The sequence below is a fragment of the Amia ocellicauda genome, chromosome 18 (genome assembly GCF_036373705.1).
Source record: "Amia ocellicauda isolate fAmiCal2 chromosome 18, fAmiCal2.hap1, whole genome shotgun sequence".
Classification (NCBI taxonomy): domain Eukaryota; kingdom Metazoa; phylum Chordata; class Actinopteri; order Amiiformes; family Amiidae; genus Amia; species Amia ocellicauda.
In genome coordinates this window covers 1,870,336-1,896,103 of record NC_089867.1, presented here as the reverse complement: position 1 = coordinate 1,896,103, position 25,768 = coordinate 1,870,336, and the positions used below count along the sequence as shown (strand labels likewise).

The window sequence follows — 25,768 nt, the reverse complement described above, 5'->3', positions numbered from 1 at the left end:
CAGTTTTTCAATGCATTGAATTTTACTTCCACAGTGAGCAGAAAGGCTTTAATGAATAGTGCCAATAATCTAAATCATGCAAACTGGTCCATGCACAAGTGAGCAGAATTCAGCACTACACAAAAAGCTAGTGTGCCATCTGATGGTGAATGGAAAAACTGAAGATCCACATTTTCACATACAGTTCATACAAACCACTTGTCTGCATGCTCAGAGGAGACAGGACATCTATTACAGGATCACAGATACCCATGTGCAGCAAAATGTATTTGTAAGAAATTAAAGCACTGTAATAATTTTTTTTCACATTACAAGAGTTCCCCAGAAGTACTGATCAATAGTATTTGAAAGCCTACAGCGTGACTTTTAACATAAGGTTTTGAATGTTCAAAGATTTAAATCCATTTGCTTGAAGAGAAAAATATTTGATCAATGCATACTACCAGTGCAGGCAATTAAATGAAATCCAAGAAGAAACAAAACTATGTGACATCTTTGAAAGAGTGAAAATGTTAAAATGGCAATGGGCTGGACACATTGTAAGAACAACAAACCAAAAGCTGGACAAAAGCAGCTATAGAATGGATCCCGAGAGATCATAAAAGACCTAGAAGTAAACACCATAAAGATAAAGATTTTTGGAAGTGAAAAGAAGTGAGATTTACTGAAATGAAATAAGATACAAATAGACAGGAAATAAGTCAAATTGAAAAAGATGGAACTTTCAAACCCTTTTAATTAGTTACACCAAGGTAACTTTTCGTCAGGCATACTCGGACATAATATGCAGACTGCAAAACAAGATTATGAAGGCCTAATACAGGTGCAAAACAATGTAGAATGTATTTTTCTTCACATTCAAGTACTGGATGTGCAACTGTTAAATATTTGTATATTAATATAAATTTAACTAGTTAACGGATTGTTCAAGCAATATTCAAAGCCAGTAACAGATGTGTAATGTAGTCATGCTTAACAAGGTGCCTTCATTCTCAGTTGCCAGGCAACAGGATTTTCCTGTCAAACACCTACACAAATGTTCATGCACCATGAAATCATGTTTGAAGGAAGACTTCTATTTAAAACTCACTAAATAAAGAAATAAAGCCAGTACATAACATGGACTGACCAGATGTTATTAAAATACATTCAAGGTTTATTTAAAACAAACCACTACACTGGGCATCATGTTTATTGACCGACCACAAATTTGCAGTACACGCTTGACAAAAGAACTAGGTTATGCCAGAAAAAAAAACAGTGGTGAAAAGACTAAATAAAAAGTCAGCATAGCTTAACAGCACAGGAATTTGTGTGTGTAAATAAGGCATTTATTATTTTTGCTCATTGTGAACAAAGCATACATAACTCCTCACATTTTATGTTTTGTTTTAATCCTTTGTTGAAGAACATTGATTTTGCATGGCTATAAATTTTTGCAGGCTAATGTATTAGTTCATGCTGTAATGATAGTCCTCTAATAGGAAGGCAATTTAGGATTAATAATGTAATTCATGTTCTGGGCTTGCAGCATCACTGCTTCAACTCAAAGGCGTCTGCTATATCAATGCATAACCTACTTCACCAAGGAAAAAATAAAATACAAACAAAGCTTTAAACATCAGAATCTTCACCTGCGTGCCACTCACAGAGAGAATATTGTTTTAAGGTGGGCTTAATATCCTTTCATTTCCTCACAGTCTGGGGGGTTGTCTGTCATAGTGCTCTAGGCTATATGCTTGCACTGATTACACTTCAATGTTGAGCTTTGCAAATCTGTATTGCAGAGAGGCTGCATTCCTCACCAGCACCAGGCCCCTCTTCTCAGCAGGCTGGCTGGACAGCATGTGAAACAGGCCTGTGAGGCTGACAAAGCCCAGTGCCTCCCCACACCCTGTAGACAAGGAGAAATCCCCCTGTGTCACAAAACCCAGAGTCACCCTGGAGCAGTGAGAGGTTACGCTGGGCAGAGGCTCGGGCCACAACCCCAGCGTGAGGGTGGGAGCGGATGCGGGATCAGGTGCCTGACTTGTTTTTTCAGGGTGGAGTTTTTTGTGGTCCCCCTTCTTGAGTTGTTTCACTTTGTGTTTGAAGTGGTCTGTGTGGCGTGGCTCGAGGGGCCCACAGTAAGCCTGGTCTTTGCAGAGCTGCTGCAGGTCCCCTGGGGTGGGGATGCAGATCATAGCATGCAAAGTAGGGCGGCCCTTCTTTAGCAGAGAGAGCCGTGTCCAGACCAGACTCCTGCAGTGGGCTGCCAAGAGAGATGCAGCAACCTGGGAGGACAGCTGCTGCTGTTGTTGGGGGCAGCCTGCAGGTTTCCGAGCCCTCTGACCTTTTGCTGAAATGGGTCGACACCAGGCTGACAACTGCCGCAACACTTTCTTATTCCTGGGGAATACATGTCATATTATTGGGCTGTTCTTTAAATTACATAAATAAACTCACAAAATGGAATTATTTGATCCCTTTACTAGATAATGAAAAATCTTTGTTACATCATTTGTATTAGAAAACCTCTAGCCAAACAGCTTAAACTGCTACTTTGTTATGTCTGCATATATCCTAAGTAATTTGCTGATTTCAGTCATACCTGTCAGGAATGCATGGTATTTTTCCTGACACATTGGGTGTTCTAGTCCTAAAACCACTGCACTATAAAACCATGGTAACATGATTATGAATACCAAATACAAATACTACAGTCCCAACTAAACCGATTTGCAATGAAATGTATCTTTTGAACTATGAACTTAAATTACTCTGCTCAAGTTGATGTTTTTTAATTTGAATTAATTTATTCAGCTGTTGCCTTTATCTAAGGTGACTTCAAATGGTTTAACAATCACTAACATACAGTGAGGAGAGAAGAAAAAAAGCCCAGGTAGCAACAGGAAGCCAGATTAACAGTATCAAATCAAGGAATAGCATGAGAGAAGCAAGTTAAAGAGTTTTGAACAAATTGAAGTGGACAAATGGACAGAAACCAGAAAGCCAGCCAGAATAGTTGAGTCTTGATGCCTGGATTGAAAGCAGAGTAGACTAAATACTAAGAAAATAACTAATCTTGTAGATGTTGCTAGGAAAGAAATGGCAAGAGTGTGCACAAAAAGGAAGGATCAAGTGTGACACCAGGTCTTTTAGTGGAGGAAGAGGGGGAAAGGTGAGATGACAGAACTCAAAGAGCAGAGTAGAGCGAAGGGGTCCTAACACCAATCCTTGAGGAATGCCTGTAGAGAGAGAATATGGTGAAGAGAGACAGCCATGCTAGAAATCCTGGAAGGAGCAATCAGAGACACAAGAGTAGAACCAGGTGAGAGCAGTGCCTGAGACTTTCAAATATGAGAGAGCAGAGAAGAGAAGAATTTAAACTGCATATTCCAGATTTTCAGATAGGAAAGGCAGCAAAGAGATAGAATGATAGGACTGAAGGGAGGTATGGTCAAGAGAAGGTTTCTGATGGATAAGGGTGATGTTGGCCTTTTTGAACCCAGAAGGGTATTTTACAGAAAGCAGGGAAGAAATGAAGAGAAAGAAAGGGAAGTAAATCAGAGAGTTACTGGTAAAGTGCAGAGGGGATCAAAGCCAGAAGTCGTAGGATTGTGTGTGAGAAGTAGAGAACTGATCTCAGAATGAGACAGGGTGAAGGAGAGAATAATTTAGGGAGGAGGAAGACACAAGCAGAAGAGATCAAGAAGGGACAGAGGAAGTAGGCAGTTAGGGAGTATTTTTAAGAAGTGTTTGAATATTAGAATTTTTAGAACAGAGGAAGGAGGGAAAGTCATGAGATGAGATAGTGGAGGATGGGGGTAAGGATGGACTTTGAGCAGGAATAATGGATTGAAGAGAAGTTTGTTTAGTAGAAGAGAAGAATGGGAGTTAAGTGACCCACATGTTAAAGTGTGGAGGGGAACAAAGCTTTAATGATCAGCACTAGCTCCAGCAGGACATCATTTGCATTTAATATTAAAATATAATTGGATGTCTTACACAGACTATTTCAGACATCATGAAAGTCCCCTAGACATATTAAATTGGAAGCATTCACAGCGATTATTATTGGCAGAGACTTTTGGTTCCTAATCAGATCAGAACTAGTCCTAAGACTGCTACAATTTAGTCAGGTAATGGCATTATACTACAGAGCTAACGGTACTTTCACCATGCAGAAAGGTGATTAGATCTCAAACTCTCCATCTGATGATGAAAATTGATTTTTAAGGCAGGTTATGTGCTCAAACATAATTAAAAATGCTTTCAATGTTTTAAAGTATTTTGAGTACTGTAAGAAAGTCAGTCATGCCAGATGCCACTGCTCTATTTCTCTTTTCATCAACAGACTGGCTAAATTGCCCTAGCTTCATGGCTGCAGTAATACAGCCATTTCTTGTCCTGAGTATTCTTTTAAATTAAACACAACTTGGTCTTCAAAGGAACATATTTATGTCATAAGACTCCAAACTACCTGAATTGTAAGTCAGCATTGAACACTATGAGTCTTCATACAGGAGTAAAGAATAATGTCCTAGGGGTTTCAGGGTGTGTGTGTGTACTAAATTATTTTCAAATAGCAAGTAAATATCATAAGGCATCTTAGACAAAAGACTTCAGAGCAGAATTGAACTTGCAATGAGGGTGTTTCATTTCCACTGCTGTTCACTGGAGTACCCAAGCCTTGAGAACTGACCTCATATGCAGTAGATGTGATTCGCACAGCTATAAAAAGCCAAATTATCTCAGTGTTGGCATGCTAAACACTTAAAACTAGACTTGGCATTTTTTTGCAGTTCATTTTAATTTGTGTAAGCAACTGACTATAGGTAGGCACAAAATAAATATATCTTTCAATATTTAGACACTACATGTTGTACCATAATAAAACACAAATTGTAGGTAAGTTACCAACAATTTAAATGCAGTCAAAACAGAATTGTTTCCTATTGTTGCCAATACATTTTTAAAAAGAAAAAAGGGGGAGGGGGGATGCCAATTCAGATTACACTATTGATTAAGTAGTTTTAAATTTTGTCTGACAGTAGAAACATAAATTATAAATGTTATAACATGGAAGTTATCAAATTCAATCAAATTTAAATAGATTGCTTTAGCGGAAAATATTGAACGAAACTGTTGGATGTTTTTTGCCCATTTTCTTTCAAGGAAACAAACTAATAGACTTTACTTAATTTAGGAGTCCTGCTGCCTGGCACAGAGACAGTACCAAATAGATTGTGGTGGCAGAGTTTCAAGGTAAGGCTCAGTAGGCCATAATAGCCATTGGAAAACTAGCTGTATTGTGATGGCACAGCTCAGATATGCCACTGGTATAAGAGCTGGAGAGAAGCTGCATAGAGGAACAGCTCAGGACATGCAGGTAAAAGGCTGATTTTCAGTTTATTAATGTTCACGTTACAGCAGGGTAAGAAGTTTTATATATTGCTGCACCTAAATCATTGTAATTCTAGGTGACCCAAAATAAAGCATTCTGCAATATATATATATATATAATCACACACACAGATCAGAGTTCCACCAACCTTAGAACTTTGAATTTGGTTTCTGCATTACTGTTTGCTGCTAGATCTTCTGGTTGTGGTGCAAATCCTTCCACAGTGCTCGGAGCTCCAGAACATGCTTCTTCAGAGCCCTGAGGCCCAGCTGGAGAGCCTTGACCACCCTTCACAGAGGCAGGCTGCTCTGCTCCACAATCACTCACTATTATCTCCCACTCCTCTGCCAACTGTTGCCAGGGGCAACAAAAAGGTGCGAGGCAGCCATGTTTAATGTAATTGGGTCTTTTGGCGGGCGGACGCCTACACAGGACAAAATACAGAATGAAGCAGGACTTTGACAGTTTCATAAATTCTTAAACTGTATGAAAAATAATTGTTAAAATGCTCCTAAGATAATGTTAGTACATATGTGACCCACCAAGGCCTTCATAATACAGTAAAAAAAAAAAAAAAAAAAAACTCCATCTCTTTAAAGTTAATTGAATATTGCTGCAAATTACCTGAAATCCTGTTGTTTTAAAGGAAATGTATAAACAATTGTAATAAGAGCTTTTGTGTGTTATTACATTTCCAGTAGGTCAAATTTCATTCAAGTGTTGGCAGAAAAATAAAACTGTTCCCATTTCAGTTTGTCAAATTATCATTATTTCTATGCAAGTGAAATGTGTTAATCTGTGATTCACATTATATCAAGAGTATAGTACATAAACCTTGCTAGTCTAAATATGCTTAATGCCACACTGCCAGTGTCGCAGTATAATTGATGGCGAAATGAACAATTCAAGACTTTGGGGAGGTATATTGAAATGACTCAGTGCTGCTATAATACAAGTCCCTTCAACTAATAAAGTGCATTTCTTGTTTGCACATTTCATTGTGTTGAAATTTTATTTTAACAACATTATCATGTTTTGTTGTCCCAACTAAAACAAACATAACAGGACTGGCGTTTACCTCTTATAGTCGTCAGTTAGCTGGGTCTCCTGCTCCTTGAGGAATTGGACACCAGCAGGGCAGTCAGGGAAGTCGTTGGGGAAGTGCGAGGTCCCCTTGTTTTGGGAATGCTTCAGGCCCACTTGCAGTCCTCCTACACGGACACCTCTGTATATCTGCACAGAAAACATGAACGCTCAGTTGGAAGGTAATACAGGGAGAGCAGCCAAGTGCAGAACAGAACCTTCCAGAAAGATGTATCCACACATCCAGTAATGGTTCTGAAAGCACACCATGATAATACATTAACATATCCTGGATCTTTTAATAGGGAACGTGCATAACACATAGCAAGTATCAAATGAAACGATGTTAAATATATTCAGGGCAACAGGTTATATTATATACACCGATCAGCCATAACATTATGACCACCTGCCTAATATTGTGTAGGTCCCCCTTTTACCACCAAAACAGCCCTGACCCATCGTGGCATGGACTCCACTAGGCCTCTGAAGGTGTGCTGTGGAATCTGGCACCAAGACATTAGCAGCAGATCCTTTAAGTCCTGTAAGTTGCGAGGTGGGGCCTCCATGGATCGAATTTGTTTGGCCAGCACATCCCACAGATGCTCGATTGGATTGAGATCTGGGGAATTTGGAGGCCAAGTCAACACCTTGAACTCGTGATTCATCAGACCAGGCCACCTTCTTCCATTGCTCCGTGGTCCAGTTCTGATGCTCACGTGCCCTTTTGGCAGTGGACAGGGGTCAGCATGGGCACCGACTGGTCTGCGGCTACGCAGCCCCATACGCAACAAAGTGCGATGCACTGTGTGTTCTGACACCTTTCTATCAGAACCAGCATTAACTTTTTCAGCAATTTGAGCTACAGTAGCTTGTCTGTTGGATCGGACCACACAGGCCAGCCTTCGCTCCCCACATGCATCAATAAGCCTTGTCCGCCCATGACCCTGTCACTAGTTCAACGCTTTTCCTTCCTTGGATCACTTTTGATAGGTACTGACCACTGCAGACCGGGAACACCCTGCAAGAGCTGCAGTTTTGGAGATGCTCTGACCCAGTCGTCTAGCCATCACAATTTGGCCCTTGTCCAAGTTGCTCAGATCCTTACGCTTGCCCATTTTTCCTGCTTCTAACACATCAGCTTTGAGGCCAAAATGTTCACTTGCTGCCTAATATATCCCACCCACTGACAGGTGTTATTCACTTCACCTGTCAGTGGTCATAATGTTATGGCTGATCAGTGTATATTACTTATATTCCACTGTTTGACGATGAAGATGTTACAGCCGATCTCCTGCTAACATAACATTTTCAAATTCCAGTATTATCTTTTCTCTTTGTTTGTTGTTTACAATAATTCTAACCTGTCTACCAGATCTATCAGAACTATGCTAGGTTTGACCGTTATGCAAAGGGTTTCAGGTTTTACTTCCTTAACTCAAACAGGTTAGCAAACACAGTACACACAGAAGCTTTCTTTTGATAGGTTTATATGGAGGTTATTAATGTACAGCTGTAGAGTTAAATGTTGCTTAATTCTGTAGAACATGTGTGATTATTGACTGTAAGCACAGAAACGGAGGACATACCAAAGGTACCCAGAAGGCCATTCCCCAGCCTTTTGGAAGCAGGATGTCCCACCCAGTGCCCCAGGACGCCCTCTCTTCTCCGACCTGCTTCCCTGGCTGTTGCACAAGCAGTATAGGCACCCTGGACTGAGAGGGAATGGGGCTCAGTTGTGACCCTGGGACCAGGAGCTCGCTCTTCATGCGGTTCAGCTCCTAAACAGAGAAAACCTGAAGTGACCCATCACTGCCACACAGAACTTAAAGAAAACAACTTTCATGCCTAAAATCTTCCATACATTTTTAGGACCATGGTCACAGGTGGATTTTGTTAATAATAACGGTCAAGGATTTCCCAGAATTGAAAAGCATTTTAGAACAATAGAATAAAATGAAAATATTGATTTCTCATACAAAGTAATTATGTAACCTCAGCTAGATACTTTTGACATTATGTACTCTAATATATGCCAAGATAGAAAGTTAGTGTACTTCATGATCAACAAGAAGATTTAGATGCAACAAACACAACTGTGAGACATAATCACGAGTAATACCATGGAAACTATGAGAAAATATGAAGGATACATCACAAGATAAAAAGATCAAGACATTAGAACTTATGAAGAAAATAAGATAATAAAATAGAAAATACCCTAAATCAATCAGTTCATTACACTGAACTACAGTAAGGAAACATATTACATAAGAAAGATTAACAATTAACATAAAACCATTGAAAATAATAGGAACATCAAAACTGCCAAACGCCTCAAAATAGGATAATTTAATCATTGTCCTGAATAATTATGCTGGCACACACACTCAAAAACAGAAATGCAATTATAAGTGGAAGATGTCTACAGAGAGCAGTGAACAAGAAGAGGTCTCAATGAACAGAAGTGAAATACCAGATGAGATTACAGAAGTAGCAGCTTATTTCATAAAGACGATGAAAAATGGGAAACACCTAGAAACTTGGTAGACAGGGGTGGACTGGCAATTGGGAAGTGCAGGAGAATCCCTAGTGGGCCACTCTGTTTGGATCTGCGTGGGTCGCTGGTCTATATTTGATTTATATATATTTTTTTCTTTTTTCAGCCTGTTACATGCTGAGAATTACACACTTATTAACTGGGCTCACGCACACGCACACAGAATCGCTTGGGTAAATCCAATATTGTAATATCTAAGGGGGAGGAGTAGCCAATCCCTGATTAGATTTGCCTTACAACGGGATTGGTGAACCAATTTCGTCTTTTGTTTGAATCTACTGTATTGATAGTGGATTCGTGTCATGTCAGTCAAAGATCTTCTATAGTAACAAGCTACTCCATTCCGCCTCAATTCCCGTCACGCTGTGCGCAATGAATCCCAGTATACTGAGAGAGCTTGAGTGAGGTTTGCATACAGTAAATGAATGACATAATGCGGAAGTTTGCACACTCCAATAAACATTTTGTAATGTTTAAACATGTATACGTTTTCACATATCACATTACCATATCATGACAGAATATAGCTTTTATTAAAAACTTTATTATTGCACTTTTTGTAGATAATCCTGCAGGATTCAGAATTTTGATCATTTTAAACAGAATCAAAATATAAATAACAGATCACAATAAAACACTATATACAATGTTATTAATATTAGCTTTTTGGGGACTGGTGCCAGAAGGAGAAAATCCATCAGATTGTTTGTCTGTGCATGAGTCACAAAAACTCAGATCTCAGATAAGTGCGTTTCTAATTAAAATTACATTCTGTCATGATACGGTAATGCAGTCGCTTCCTCCACGACACCCTAAGCTTAGGTGAATTTTTTTTTTGTTAAATGTATAAAGTACAGAGACAAAGTATAATGAATAGAAAAATATTTCCTTTACGGAAAAATGTAAGATACTTTCAATAGGATAGCCTATTATTTTTATTATATATAGACTTCATTATTATTTCGGTATTTTGAGTTATGACTGGCCATAAATGTGGGCCAGTCGACTTGAACTTCCTGGGCCGATCACGCACAAAGCATATATGTAAACTGCAGTTGTGATAATGGCCTGCCAACATCTACTGAGCAAATCAAAAAAAGCATCTGAAATGGCACTGGTCTATCAATACAGAATAGAGATACAAGATATAGGCCTAAGCAAATTTCAGAGCCTAAAAATTGTTCTGCTACGTAAGAGATATTCTTCATAAAGACTTTATATAAGTGTTGAACCATCAACCCCATAGATTTATAACATTTAATGCTATATGTAATTCTTTCCTGTTTCTATGCAAGCATGTTTATTTGCATGCACTCAAGTTTGCATAATTTATTTGGGTGTTCCCCCCCAACTGTTGTATAGGAAACAGAGGGTGTCGATTAGAGGAGTTGCTTCTAACTGGAGTGAGGTTGTTAGTGGAGTTCCACAGGGATCAGTATTAGGGCCTTTATGTTTCTAATGTATATTAATGATCTGGACTCTGGGATAGTTAGCAAACTTTGCAAATTTGCAGATGATACTAAAATAGTTGGCTTGGCAGATACAATCTCGGCAGCACAGGCTATTCAAAGGGATTAAGATAATATTTAGTTGTGGGCCGACACCTGGCAGATGAAATTCAATGTGGACAAGTGCAAGATATTACATGCAGGTAACAAAAATGTCCACTATAATTACACTATGAGAGGAATAGAACTAGATGAAGTAATGCATGAGAAAGACCTAGGAGTCTACATGGACTCCTCACTCTCACCATCCAAACAATGTGGGGAAGCAATAAAAAAGGCAAACAATGTTAGGGTATTTTGTCAAAAGTGTAGAATTTAGAACAAGGGCAGTAATGTTCAGACTGTACAATGTACTAGTTAGACCTCATCTGGATACTGTGGGCAGTTCTGGGCTCCACACTTCAAGAAGGATATCACTGCTCTAGAGGCAGTTCAGAGGAGAACAACCAGACTTATTCCAGGTCTGAAGGGAATGTCCTACTGAGAGACTGAGGGAACTGAACCTTTTCACCCTGGAACAGTGGAGACTACATGGGGACTTGAATCAAGTCTTCAAAATCATGAAAGGCATCAACCATGTCAAACCAGAGGAGCTTTTCCATATCAGCAGGGACAAACGGACTCAGGGACACAAATTGAAATTGGGCTTCAAGGCATTCAAGATGGAAAGCAGGAGACTTCTTCACAGAGAGTTGTCATAATCTAAAACAAACTCCCCAGCAATGTGGTAAAAATAGACTGGATAGTATCCTTGAATCACTTAATGGACACCAAATAAGCACGATTGGGTCAAATGGCCTCCTCTGTTTGTTCTGCTACAACCAGCAATTGCTAAGACCATGTAAGAATGTGGGAGGATAACACAAATACAAACAAATAATTATATGAAGAGAATAATTAACAGTATAATAAATGTTTCTAAACAGTTGCTAAAACAGATGGTAGTACTGAAAGCACGTAATGAGAAAGACTTCATGTGAACAACACACCTCTAACAAAAACATAACAAATTACAAGAATAAATGTAATTTGCAAACACACATTTCAGGTGCATTGGAAAAAATATATTCAGTTGATTAGACGGAGGATGTCCCTGCAGCTGAAACATAATATTAACAGTGATAAGGGAACTGCAAAAATGCAGACAGAAAATGTGAAAGTACTAAATATCAGCAGATAGAGCCAACCAATTACCTGCAGGCATTAAGCTTAATAATTTAAAAGTATGATAGCAGACACTGGCTTAACTTAATTTTCAAATGACTTTTGAATTAGTGTTTAATGTATATGTACTTCCTTATAGCCATAGGCAAAAACTATTTCACATTGGATTATAGATAACAGATAAATATTTTTACAATATTGCTGATGTAAATCAAAACTAACTACCTTCAAATTTTATCCACCTACATATTTCAATATTTAATAAGACGTAAAATTGACATTTTTACCCACTGAATAATGTGGACAAACCAACTTCTGTGATGGACTACCATACTTACCATATGACAGCAAAGTGATACAGTGACTGTCAAAAGTATTCACTTTGTTTCATTGTGTTACAACATGAAATCAGAGTGGATTTCATCAGGAGTCTTTGCTACTAATCAAAACAGAAAATGTCCATAATGTCAAAGTGAAAAATATAAATCTGCACATTGTTCTGAATTAATTACAAATAGAAAACAGAAAATAATTGAATGTGTAAGTAAATCACCCCTTCAGTCAATATTTGGTAGAGGCATCTTTGGCAGCAATTACAGCCAAGAGTCTATGAGCAGGGCTTGCAAAATTTCAAAATCTCTGGTAGACCTTTTGGGCAGGCACTCTTCAGATTTTGGTAGCCCGGAACGGATTTTACTAGCTCAAATAAAAAAGTTTTTTTTTTGTTTTTTTTTTATGTAGAAAATTGGTTAGGAGTCCAAACATCAATCAAAAACTTTTTCAGAACACAAATATCAACAATCAGATTTAAAATAAATCAAATTAGAATAATCAATACAAATGTGCATCTGGTTCTAACTGAACTGAAATTTCTATTAATCTATCATGTAAGTGTCTGCTTGGTGCTGAGTGATTTACCTTTTGAAAACATGAGGTAAAGGGAATGAATGTGATTTATTTGTATTTCTACTGAACCATTTATCTAGCACCAAACACACCCATTTTGGTGAAACCCTCTACTTTCCTGCTGTGGTACCATGGGGTCTCTGTGACCGCACCCCAATGTCAATGTAACTTTTTTCATGGTACCAGTGCAGAGTTAAATTAAGTGGCAGTGTATGGGTCCAATCACAGTGGTTCACGGAGACTTTTGCATTAAAGAATTGGAGCGACCCAAATTTTCTGTGCCGCCTGGCGGAACAAATGGCTCCTGCAGCGCAACGCCAGACACATGAGCATCAGCACAGCATGTTTAAGTTAACCGGTAGAAGGGGCATAAAAACAAGGGAGAACAAGATAATGTTTGACATGAGGTCTTAACTATAAGTATTTTTACATACATTGGGGATATTGATGTTTGGTCATGTACGACTGATTTAATAGCGAGTTATAATCGTAAGAGACAGTGATATTAACACTGCACTCGGTTTTGGTCTCCCGTTGAGATCGAACGTTCGAGGCTCAGGTGCGACATAAACCCGAGCGCGTAGCTCTGTTGTTTTATCCATTAAGCACGAATAAAAGCCTGACAACGCTAAATGTGTTCATTTTCTGATGGAATAATTCACATATTAAAGTGTGCCAATAAATTCAATATAATAATAATAATAATACCAGAGTTTTGTGAGGCAAGTAAATGGTGCTCTAATTATGTTATGCTGTTTATATAGCAGAATATACGGTAGTGTATGTGTTGCACATGGATTCAGACATTCTGACACGCAAAGTGACACATTCACTGAAAGTGGGTCTTCATTTTTTTTATTCATGTATTCCTCTTAAAACAAGAGCTCCAGCACGGAGATTCAGGACAAATTGCACTGCGTATTCCTGGGCTACCCAATACGCGGCCCGAGAAGCCGACCCGGTCTGCCCCCCCTCCTCCTCCGCTGTTACCGGAGAAACCCAACCCCCCACGCTCTTACCGGGGAAAACACTGTTAGCACCAAACACCCCCCCGCCCCCCCCCCCCCCCCCGTGCTCATACCGGAGGAAACACCATCAGCACCCCCCCACTCTTAACGGAGAAAACAGCGTCCGCCCCCGCACCGCACTTGCTCTTTGCTCTGGCCGCTGACTTTTAGCAAAGACGGACTTCATTGTGCACCATTGCACAGTCGATACACGGCTTGAAGCTAAACTTCACTGCGGACAAATCTGCATGATCAAAAACTTCCGCGATCGTATTGTTCCTTAAAATATCAAGTCAAGAGAGTGAATAACGTGAATCAAGGGATGGATTTGATTATACTATTTCAGAGAGCCCGTTGGGCAGGCCGGTGATGCATTTTGGTAGCCCGACTGGAAAACACTAAAGCCCCGGGACGTCGGGCTAGCGATTTTGCGAGCCCTGATGTGGATAAGTCTCTACCAGCTTTGTACATCTGGACACATCAATTTCTGCCCATTCTTCTTTACAATATTGCTTAAGCTCCTTCAAGTTGGATGGGGACCTTTGGTGAACAGCAATTTTCAACTCTTCCCACATCCGGCTTCCACACAGTTCACTCCACTGAGACGGCTCTCCTGGCTGTCACTGACTCCCTCAGCCGTGCTCGGGCGGCCTCCCTCTCCCTCAGTCCTCATCCTCCTTGACCTCTCCGCAGCATTTGACACCGTTGATCACTCCATCCTCCTCTCCTGCCTCGCTGACCTTGGGATCTCTGGGACTGCTCTCACCTGGTTCTCCTCCTACCTCAGTGACCGGTCCTACCAAGTGACATGGGGAGGCTCCTCATCCATCCCCCAACCTCTCCTGACAGGCGTTCCCCAAGGCTCCGTCCTGGGCCCGCTCCTGTTCTCTCTCTACACTCGCTCCCTGGACCCCCTCATCGCTTCCGATGGTTTCTCCTACCACTTCTACACTGATGATGCCCAGATCTTCCTGTCTTTTCCCTCTTCTGACCCTCTCATCCCCTCACGCATCTCTTCCTGCTTGTCTGCTATTTCCGCCTGGATGCACTCGCACCACCTCAAGCTCAACCTCTCCAAATCAGATGTCCTCTTTTTCCCCCACTCTTCCTCACCTTCTGCTGACCTCCCCATCTCGATCCCCTTGGAATCCACCACACTCTCTCCTTCTTCTTCCGCTAAAAATCTAGGAGTCACCCTCGATCCTGCGCTCTCCTACACCCAGCACATCACCACACTGACACACACCTGCAGATGCTTCCTGAGCAACATACGCCGGATCCGTCCCTTCCTCACCGACTACTCGACTCAGCTTCTCGTCCAGTCACTGGTTCTCTCCCGCCTGGACTACTACAACTCCCTCCTGGCCAGCCTGCCTGCATCTACTACCCACCCACTCCAGCTCATCAAGAACTCTGCGGCTCGTCTGGTATTCTCTCTGCCACGATTCGCACACGCTACTCCACTGGCTCCCGATAGCGGCACGCATTCAGTTCATGCTTCACGATGGTGTTCTCAGGATGATGTGTGGTATTAATCTTGCGCCAAACCTAGCGCTTAGCGTTGAGGCCAAACAGCCTTCTGGCAAACTCTAGCCGAGATTTCATGCAAGATTTTTTCACCAATGCCACTTTCGTGAAGCACCCAGGCTATTGTTGCAGTATGCATAGTGTCTCCCAGCTCAGCCATGGAAGACTAACTCCTTTAGAGTTTCCATTGGCCTCGCTGAATAGTTCCCTTCCAGTCCGGATACTCAGTTTTTGAGGACGGCCTGATCTAGGCAGATTCACAGTTGTACCATATTTTCTCCATGTCTTAATAATGGACTTTACTGTGCTCTGGGGGATATTCAATGCCTTGGAAATGTTCTTATATCCTACCCCTGATTGGTGCTTTTGAAGACTCACTCCAGATTTGCTTTGAATGTTCCTTCGTCTTCAATATGTAGATTTTGTTAGGATTTGTACTAACCAACTGTTGGATCTCTCAGAGACAAGTGTATTTAACCTGAAATCATGTGACACACCTTCATTGCACAAAGGTGGACTCCATTCAAATAATTACTTGACAAAAACGTAAAAATCCATTCTGATTTCAATGTGGAAAAGTCCAAGGGGGGTGAATACTTTTCAGAGCCACTGTATGTCTACCCCATATATACATTTTTAAATGCAAGAATACCTGTTCTGAAATTTTGTTTTGTGTGACGTTGTCCCGCACTGCCTGGTCCCATAGGGAGCTCTCAGCGTATTCTACTGGAACTCCCTGAAGAGTCAGCGATCTGACCTTCTCTGCATCCACTCCTGAAAGAGAAAGTCAGAAAAGGCACACATCTGTTTGACCAGTAGTAAAAGGGTTAGCACCAACTAAATATTCAATAGTACCTAAATATTGTTTCCCATATCCCACTCTCAACTATCCCTTTATTGTATTATTCCATCTAGGATCTTTACCAAACCACTTCAACTACACGTGCATCTTCCTCATGGATATTTGTAAACTAGTTACCAATGTATAACCTGCTACACAAGGTGTGATCTTGGCACAGGAGGTCATGGGCCTTGCCAGGATTCGAACCTGGTTCATCTGCATGGACAAGCAGAGGCTCCCCAGGAGCACAAGACCAGCAGAGATGTACCGACACCTTCCTCACTCAGGTCTGATGAGTGCTATGGTAAAGGGTTAACCACTTATGGCAAGATCCTGAATTAGGTTAATCAACAATAAATACAAAATGATACTTAAAGCAATCCATCCCAGCTGTCGATGAAAAGGAAATCTGATGTCCAAGGTTACCTTGCAGCTGCTCAGTATCAGGCATCACTTTGCTCCTCTTTTTTGGTATTGTCAGTCTGGGGTCATCCACAGTCAGTCCAAGGACAGTGCCTGCTGGGATCTCAGCTGTAGAACAGACCCCTGCAATGAATACCACCAGGCATTATTAAGAGCCCTTCAGTGTTCAAAAATCTCAAAAAGTAACCAAGTTTTAATGTATTGTTTACAAGCAATTGGATTATATTGATTGTAATTGCATGGAATACCAAAATCGGTGTAAAAACCTTGATGAACATATCCCGGTGTTCAGTACTGTACTGAAAGTAGTAAATACTAGACACTGCAACACAGTAACCTTAACCTTAACTTTGGTTTACCTCCCCTTCTACAGTTCAGAGTTAGTGTCAACATTATATATTATTATTATACTGATATAATAACAACAACAATAATAATAACAACAGCAATGGAGTTGTATGGAGCTGCATACTATGGGATCATCTCCAGTGTGCTGCTTTCAGTTCTATGCAATTGACCTGTTAAGCCTAATAAATAACGCATCATAATTTAAATGTACGTTTGTTAAATTATCCTGGAAATGCTTGTTCCTCTGTGATATACCAATTTTCAGTTTGCAAATTTACATTAAACTGTTTGGGGTCTTCAATGCATTTACCAAAAAAATCCAAACAGAAAATGTTTGTCGAAACATTTGTTTTGTTTTACATATCCATTATATTGCAAAACACTTGCAAGATCGAGGATAAAGGAACCACTCATAATGCAGTGGTCCACAGGTATCCCTGCTAACACACAATGTTGCCATAATGCGTTAGCTGGGATGCTGGCAAATAGGAGATATAGTGATCTTTTTTTTCTTTTTAATCAGTGTAATCATATATTTTAAAAATACATTGTCTAAATTTAATCTGGTCCAGTGCCCACTGACACGGCAGTGGGAATTATGAACATAAGAACACAAGAAAGTTTACAAACGAGGAGGCCATTAGATCCATCGTGCTCGTTTGGTGTCCATTAATAAGTAAGTGATCCAAGGATCCTAGCCAGTCTATTTTTTAATGTTCCCAAATTTTTAGCTTCTGCCACATCGCTGGGGAGTTTGTTCCAGATTGTGACGCCTCTATGTGTGAAGAAGCATCTCCCTCAGTCTCTCAGTAGGACACTCTCTTCAAACCTGGAATAAGTCTGGTTGCTCTCCTCTGAACTGCCTCTAGAGCAGCAATATCTTTCTTGAAGTGTGAAGCCCAGAACTGTACACAATATTCCAGATGAAATCTAACTAGTGCATTGTACAGTCTAAACATTATTTCCCTTGTTCTAAATTCTACACTATTGACAATATACCCTAACATTGTTTGCCTTTTTTATTGCTTCCCCACATTGTTTGGATGGTGAGAGTGAGGAGTCCACATAGACTCCTAACCAGGGAATAAAATTAACATCCGCCACCCACCAAATGCAGGTAGATTTAGCCAGTGTTGGGTAAATCTGTAAATTTTACCAGCCACTTTGGCAGGTAGCCAAGAAGTGTACGGGAAAATCAACTTTTAGTTTCCGAGTATTTGTCGGTATGTTTCAAAATACAAATTAATTTGTGGACGTTGTAGTGTTGGTATGTTAGTTGATTTGGCAAACCACAATATCATGTTTTTGGAAATATATGGCATCTGGACAGTCTTCAGTCCAGGGGGACATATTTCATGGAGAGCAATGAAGCAGAAGTAAGATGGTTAAGGATGTGGAAAAATAATGACTTAATTACTTTTCATAGTCATAATTACGGACTTTTTAATTACCTGGATCAAGGCATTTCAGAATTATAATAGAACAGAAAAGGAAAGAGGACCGCAACAAACACATTAATACATACACAGCCAGCTTTGGCTATTTATTTTGTATTTGCTGTAACTCGAACACACAGTTATGTTTCAGAACATAGACTGGCAGTCTGAGTGTGGTTTGGAGAGGAAAAGTCAATCGTATATATATATATGTAAATGTTTTTGATACACAGTAACTAAATAACAATATGCATTTCAACCATTTCACACTAACAGAGATAGCTATGGTGGATTAATTTTATGTTTTTCCTTCCATTAGTGTTAGCTTAAGCAGTCCTCAAAAAAAAAAAAAAAGCTTGCAGTTAAGTCACAGCAAGCAGTGGATAACAATTTGTAAGGAAGAGGTAGGCACCTACCTGAAAACAGCTGGAACATATCTGCTTGTTGATGGTGAAGCAACATATTATTATCATTCATACAGTGTTCTGGCCACCAAAAGCAAGAGCTCACTGTTGCACCTGCAAGCTGTACAAAAAAAAAAAAAAAGAAATATGGTATCTTTATGGATACTAACATCACGACCTTGTAAGGTTTAGTTTCTTGGGAGTGTTAAAGAAAATGTGTTTCCTACCTCTTGACTTTCTATTTGATTAATGTAGAAATCGAATATGCCAGAAAATTCAGTCAAGAAAAACTAGTTCAAGTGAAACAGTAAACCAAATATATGAATTACTAGATATACAATATCTTTTTTTTGGTCTGAGTAGCAGTATGTTTCAAATTACTTTCATGATGCCCAAGAATCTGTAACCCAAGACAATACTTAAGACATGTACACAATTGGGTTTACTGATAAAATGTCAGTAAAAATGTAGTAAGAAAATGTCTGGGTTCTTACTTTAGAATCTGTCGCTGGCCTCAAAGTATCAGTCAGAATGCAGTGGGAAAGAGGTCCAATCAGACGATACCTCAGAATTTCCATTGTAAGGTCACTGAAAGGCAGCAAGGTACATCTTAAACATGAATGGTATGTCAGCATTTCCCCCAGGAAAGTATATAGGTACGGTGGTCTGTTTGGGATTTGTTGTTGGGAGGGGGTTGGTGTTTACGAATGAGAGTGTGTGGGGTGGAGTGGGGGTAGGGAACAGGGACGGATTGCTATAAAATAACACGCACACAAAAAAAAAAAAAAAAAAACACTTTCATGCATTTGTTTGGCCATGTGGCACAAAAGGACAACAAATACACAACTTGTATATGCACAGAAGTGTATATGGTGTAATCCAAATTGGCAATTTTCCTTATGAAATTTCAATCAGGACTAGAACTTTGCTATCATTAGCTCACAGTAGGGCTGTGCCGGTAAACGTTATACAGCCTCACCGCGGTGTCATACCCTCACTGTGGTGAAAAATAATTTATTGTCAATACCTATTTAGTATTGATATGCTAGAAGTGTGTGTTTGCATACATAGCTCTGAAGTCACGCACATATCACGCATTTCGAACAAACTATGCTACGCACAGGCCCCCACCCCCTGACGCACACCCGCCACGTGCTCAACATATATGCGCACCCCCCCAACCCTGGCTCTCAGGCTGACCGGTTTTTGTGTTTTTTCAAGTGACAAATCTCACACACTGACGTTTTGAAAACTTGAGAGCTATGTGGCTTTAGTCATTGCCTTTAGTCATTCTGCACAGAATCGGCGCAAAATCTGAACATGCATTGTGCAGAATGAGGAAAGTCTGTGCGATGTGAAAGAGTGTAAACAAGCCAAGAGTGGATGCCTGGTAGTTCTATAGTTTCTATAGGAAGCCTGCTTAGCTGTAGCCCGAGTGATTTTTTTTTTTTTAAATTTGTATGTGAATACATACTGAATCTGTTATTTACGATTTATTATAGCGCTATTTGTTTTGTAGTGATTTCCAAAAGATAACTTTTGTTGGTGACGGTTTGTGATTAAAAACTTGTGATGAAAAGTGCATAACAAATTGACAGGTACGATGCAATGTTTAACAAATTGTCTAATATCGCATCAGAGTTGCAATGTTCAACTGTCATGTTGGTATTTTTGGCAGGGAAACTCCACAGACAACATAACTAAAAGCACACGTTTGTAACCAGGGGATAAAATTAACTGTTTTGGCCACCTGTGTCTGGTAGAAGGAAAAAAACTTAACAGCCAATTGGTATTTTTACCAGGCAAAGGCAAACATCACCAGAAATACATGAGGGTGCATAAATGTGTTGTGAAAACATTAGAACATGACATTTATTCAGGTAATTAATCAATCACAATAACAAAAGCTAATCCCACACCTGTATAGACTCTTAGACAGGTGCATATGAGGGAAAAGGATCTGGATAGAAAAACATGATCCCACACAGTTTCTACTTGCAAGTGGGTCTTTGACCAAAACACTGCATTCTATTGAATTATAACACTTTCTAGTAGAGACTGTGCGGGAGAATCTTTTTCAAATTAATCTATCACATATGCAATAACATGGCAGCTAATGGGGATCTGTATCAAAACACTAAACTAACACATGAGAAGGGGTGTTATATGGTGACACACTGTTGCTCTTCATACTCCTCTTCCTCTTCACTGCTACTCCCTTCTCTGGGTTTCCGCACGGTCATTAAAAGTCATTACATTTCAAAGTATTCTCAATATAACAATTTCAAATTAACCATAAAGGTTGTGACTATATGTTTATAAAGGAATATTTTGCCACTACAACTGTAACTGACAGACCAATATGTTTTTCTTTAAATTTTTATACACTTTCATTCATTTGCCAGTTTAGCAATGTGAGCTACAACGAAAATGCCTTAAGAGTAGCGTCCTTGTGCCAATGTTTTCTGGTCACAACACCGAAATACAACATGTATAAGACCTATCTATCTAGCTAATTTATACAGTCTACTTGACTAAACAATTGACTTTTCCCGTCCAAACCACACTCAGACTGTCGCTCTGCGTTCGGAAACAGAACTGTGCATTTGAGTTCCAGCGAATACAGAATAAATAGCAATAGCTGGCTGTGTGTATATAATGTGCTTGTTGCTGCACTTTCCTTTTCTGTCATTGCTAGTTTCACAGAAGGTTGTTTGGCTTTTAGGTGGGTTAACATATCAGCTGTAGATTCGTGGTAGTTTAATTGCACTGCACATTATTATACACTCATGTGCTTCTCTGTAAGGAAGCCATTTTCGCAGACCTGGAGAATTCCACCGATTGTGCGAATATGAACTTTGTCAACGCAACTATTATAATTCGAAAACACTTTTTGAAACTTATCGACCAATACATTATGAGAAATTAAAACAAGTTGAGTTCCCGTACACTTGTTGGCTACCCGCCAAAGTGGCTGGTAAGATTGACAGATTTACCCATCACTGGCTAAATCTACCAGCATTTGGCGGGAGGCAGGTGTTAATTGTATTCTGTTTGTAACACTTAAAAACAACACTGAAACGGATTCATTTACATATTGTTATTTAAAATATGTATTTGAATCTAAAAAATCGACTTCAAATGCTCCTTTTCAAGTATTTGCAATGTATTTTGCACATCATTCTTTTTAATCTTTATTTATTAATATTACTTTTATTTTGCATTTCTGTAGTAACTAGTTCTACCCATTAATTGAGCAATAAAACAGAAGAGTTCTACTTTTTCAGAATAGCGCAAGAAAGCCACATGCCACACCCCCCACGGTAAGCCCTAGCTCACTGCAAATTATACTGGGAACTATAATTGCACACTTTTCTATTAAAAGCAATCAAATTATGTGTTTTTGTTCATGTTACCACTCCCGTTCCCAGAGATGGGGTTCAGATGGATGTGCAGGAATGGTGATGGCGTTACCTTATGACTATTCCAGTTGTCTTTGAATTCCAGGACACTGGTTTGTTTGGTGGGCAAGTGCCATCTCCAATGATCTTCTTTACGGAAACGGATGCCAGTCCCTCCCCATCTGCTCTCTTCCTCTTCTTCCCAATTGGCTTCTCTTCGGCTGCACTCTCAGTGGGGCACGGTGCCGGGGCTGGGTGAGCCTCTGGAGCCCTGGGATTGATTGGCTCTGAGCACTGGCATACAGACTGCAGCTCAGTCAGAAGGTCCTGGAAAACCATGGCAATTTTAGCGGTTTTAAAAAGCAACATCATTGCGGTCAGCAGAGTTAGTGCATTCCTGGTTGAAACACTATCGAAGAACAAACTTAAGTAACTGCTTTGTACTTTCGGACAAATTAAATTAATCGGCTGCTCGAGGCAAAGCCATTTGTCGAACAAATGTGTGTGTGCAAATGTATTCCTTGAATGTGACCATGTTATTTTGTTAAAAGGAGTGCGTCAAAATGCATGCATGTTGGCAGCACTGCTGGTCATACCTGCTTTAGAGAAGGATGGGCCCAAATCCAGAGTTGCCTGTGGTCTGAAGCCCCAGTCTTCGGTCTCCACATGAAGAGGACCTGTCCAAGCAGCTGGTCTGGGAACTGGTCTGCTTTGTACACATATACAGTGCCCTGACGCCTCCCCGACAGACACGCTGCTGCTGCAAATGTTGGCCCTGAACAGAGGAATACCATCATGTGATTACGTGCAAAAAGGCAAATTTGGTTTTCAGGTGTTTCTTTGCCCTATTCATACGAGAGACCTTTTTCAAAGATACATATATTTCGTTTTACTTTAGACCACACCACACACAAATAACACTATTAGTAAGGACCTCTCTCCTACATTCAGTAATTGGAATTAGAATTCAGTATAGAAATTGGAACAATGAATTTCTATCTTTAAAATTATAAAGACAATAAATCTTAAGAGCAACATTATTTTCTGTTTCATGCTCTGATTTATTTAAGGTAAATACTCTTCAGAACCAGGATTGTTACCCACTAGATTGAGGGAAATGAGAAGCTGAATAAAACTTGATGGGGCCATAACCATAATATAGGGAGTAAAATCCCTTCTGATAGAGTAAACAGTAACTCTTAAATACCAGTCTCTTTATTAGTCAGTTGACTCAGAGCACTTAACAGCTTGTCCTCCTCTCCCTGTAGCTCCACACAGCAGTAGTAGGAAAGGTCCTGCGACAAGAACAAAGACTGGTATTTCACACTCTGTGGTTACTGTACTTATTGCAGTAAAGGGTATACGGAGAATGCCACTGACCTGGAGGAGGCAGTGGTTAGTCATTGCTCGAAAGCAAGCTCGGTAGCACTTATAAGTGGGCCTGTCACCTAGACAGTAGCCCCATTTCTTCACCATATGGAACCTCTTGGCATGCCAGATGTGCGTCTCCAGCCACATGTTCTTCCTCTGCCTGCGGTTGAACTCCAGCAGCAAGTTTCCATGTCTCCGGCGAGCACGGCGGCTCTTGCTCTTGGACTGCTCCTTTTTCTGCTGGCTCGTTTTTTCCAGCTAAAGACAGAAAAGAGTAACATAACTAAAGACAGCCAATACCTACAAAATATTTCCCAAGACTTTTTTTAATAAACAACCAAGTCTCTCTCTGATATGACTATAAGCTTGAACTTGTATAAAAACCACCTTAGTGCATGTTTTTGAAGGATTCAGTCTTTATTCACCTGAATTTAAAAGTATTTAAGACATATTTCTGCAGAACTCAAGAACTTTATAATACCTCTGTTGTGTAGACAATTCAGAAGAAACCGAACTTCCCCTCTATGAGGGGCATATGTGTGGCAACTTAGCAAGGCAGTGTTGGGAATCCAATTTGTTTCTGATCTTGTAACAGGCCTTTCAAACTAAGAACTATTATATTTTGGTCAAGAGATACCAGTCTACAGTAGAAAAATATATAATACCAAAAAAAAAAAAAAAAAGCTTAATATTAGCAAGATAAAATATGAAAAACACTATTCTGAGAATCATTTCACACCCTTTTATATCTTGGCAGGGAAAGTGTCCCACAAGTACTAGAAAATGGTTGACATACCGTCTTTTTGGCCACGGCCCTCAGTCTTCGGGGAAGACGCTTGACGTTGTGGCTCATGGCTCTTCTCCTCATGTGTTTGGGCAGAGGGCCGAACACATGAGCACTTCCTGTTGTCTTGGTCACTGCTTTAAGCATGGCATTCACCTCTGCTGCTCTGGCCCGAGCAAACACTGACGCTGAGAGAAAAAGGGGTAGAACCACACAAAGCAAGCATTTAACGGCCTGCCAAACAAATTCACATTTTTCAAATGCTAAAAGGAAATTTGGAAACTTTAAATTATTCATATCAGATACATTTTATTTCTTAGGGATTGACTACATAGGGATAGGGACTACATTAAAGGGGAGTTTGAAAATCTTACCTGTAATATATTTTGGGAGCTCCTGTGAATAGCCCCGAGGTCCCCTTTCACTGCCCCCCCAGTGGTGTCCTCTGGTCCATGAAGGAGATTGGCCCTGGCTATTAGAATCATCATTCCTCCTATCTGTAAACCACAAAACAAAACTGAAGATAGCACTCACTGCTTGCAACACTAATGTGAAAGTGTGTGATGCTAACTGAAAGTCTGTTGGGAAAGGACTTATTGTAATTATTTCCTTATCTGTCTCGCTTCTAAATTTATAATAAATCAGATTTAATAATTTTAATATAAATTGATAACTGAATGAATAATGCTAGAATCGCATATAAACGTTTTTATGTGTGTTATTAATACAATCAGCAAAGCTGTATAGATTGTGTGTACCATGCATCGGTGTCTGTCCTCCATGTCGCTTCGGTCTCTCATCTCCCGCAGAGTCCCACCCAGGGGAAGGGAAAGTGACATTGCTAGGCTGATTCCTCATCTTTTTTTTATGCATCCTTTCTTTTGCTCCGGACATGTCTAACAAATGAAGAAATTATTGCTTTATTAGATCACATACGATTATAAAGCACACTATTATTATTATTATTATTATTATTATTTACAAATTGCATTGTTATAATTCATAGCGAGTCATAAATGTTAAACAATGGTGAAAGTCCTAAAAGACTGATTAAACATTACACCAAACATTTGAAAGTAAACTGCAGAAATGTCCACAGACAATTTATGGTGTCGCATCAATGACTTGCAAAAACTCCTGACGACAAAATACGGTGTTGGTACGTAATTGCAATATACGATTTTACAAAACTTATTAAAAAGTCGACACAATGAATATACACACTATTAAATAAGTTCTACTTTTTAGATTTGTCATTTCGAAAATATTCACAGTAGATATCGTAATATGAATCAGCATTGTTTAGTATAAAACAGAAAATACCCCCCACTTTAAAATGTACAACACAATGTCTTCGATTACATAAATACATGTTAACTATAAAGTAAAACATTTAACCTTCGTCGCTGATGTGAACGTTAAACAAGACGTGGTGCAGCTCTCCAAACCATGCTTTCTTGCTTTGCTGAATGAACTTTCACTTCCGTGTACAACAACTTCAAGTACTTCCGCTTTGGCAGCTGTGAAACTTGGGAAATGTAGTTAAATACGATTGTTATCCAATGACAATGTATTAATGTATCATGATATATATATTCTCTTAAGACTAAGCAATAACA

The 25,768-nt window shown here is 39.8% G+C and overlaps 1 protein-coding gene across 1 annotated transcript; it reads right to left on the bottom strand.

Moving 5' to 3' along the window:
* Positions 1–718: 718 nt before the first annotated feature.
* Positions 719–25,646, bottom strand: pop1 (POP1 homolog, ribonuclease P/MRP subunit). The gene is made up of 16 exons (XM_066690750.1): positions 25,548–25,646; positions 24,908–25,045; positions 24,524–24,646; positions 24,162–24,337; positions 23,375–23,623; positions 23,202–23,289; positions 22,591–22,769; positions 22,068–22,321; positions 19,088–19,181; positions 18,606–18,714; positions 16,409–16,528; positions 15,794–15,915; positions 8,059–8,250; positions 6,465–6,619; positions 5,535–5,810; positions 719–2,388 (listed from the first exon to the last, which is right to left on the bottom strand). Exons 2-16 carry the CDS (start codon positions 25,041–25,043, stop codon positions 1,749–1,751), a joined length of 2,913 nt encoding a protein of 970 aa, XP_066546847.1. The 5' UTR covers positions 25,044–25,045; positions 25,548–25,646; the 3' UTR covers positions 719–1,748.
* Positions 25,647–25,768: the final 122 nt, after the last annotated feature.

Bases quoted from the DNA above. Each gene is read 5' to 3' on its own strand.
- pop1 (XM_066690750.1), bottom strand. From the start codon at position 25,043: ATGTCCGGAGCAAAAGAAAGGATGCATAAAAAAAAGATGAGGAATCAG. The intron at 24,647-24,907 runs GTACACACAATC...TGTGGTTTACAG, and splicing joins AGGACAGACACCGATGCATG to ATAGGAGGAATGATGATTCT. The intron at 5,811-6,464 runs GTAAACGCCAGT...TGTCCTGTGTAG, and splicing joins CTAACTGACGACTATAAGAG to GCGTCCGCCCGCCAAAAGAC.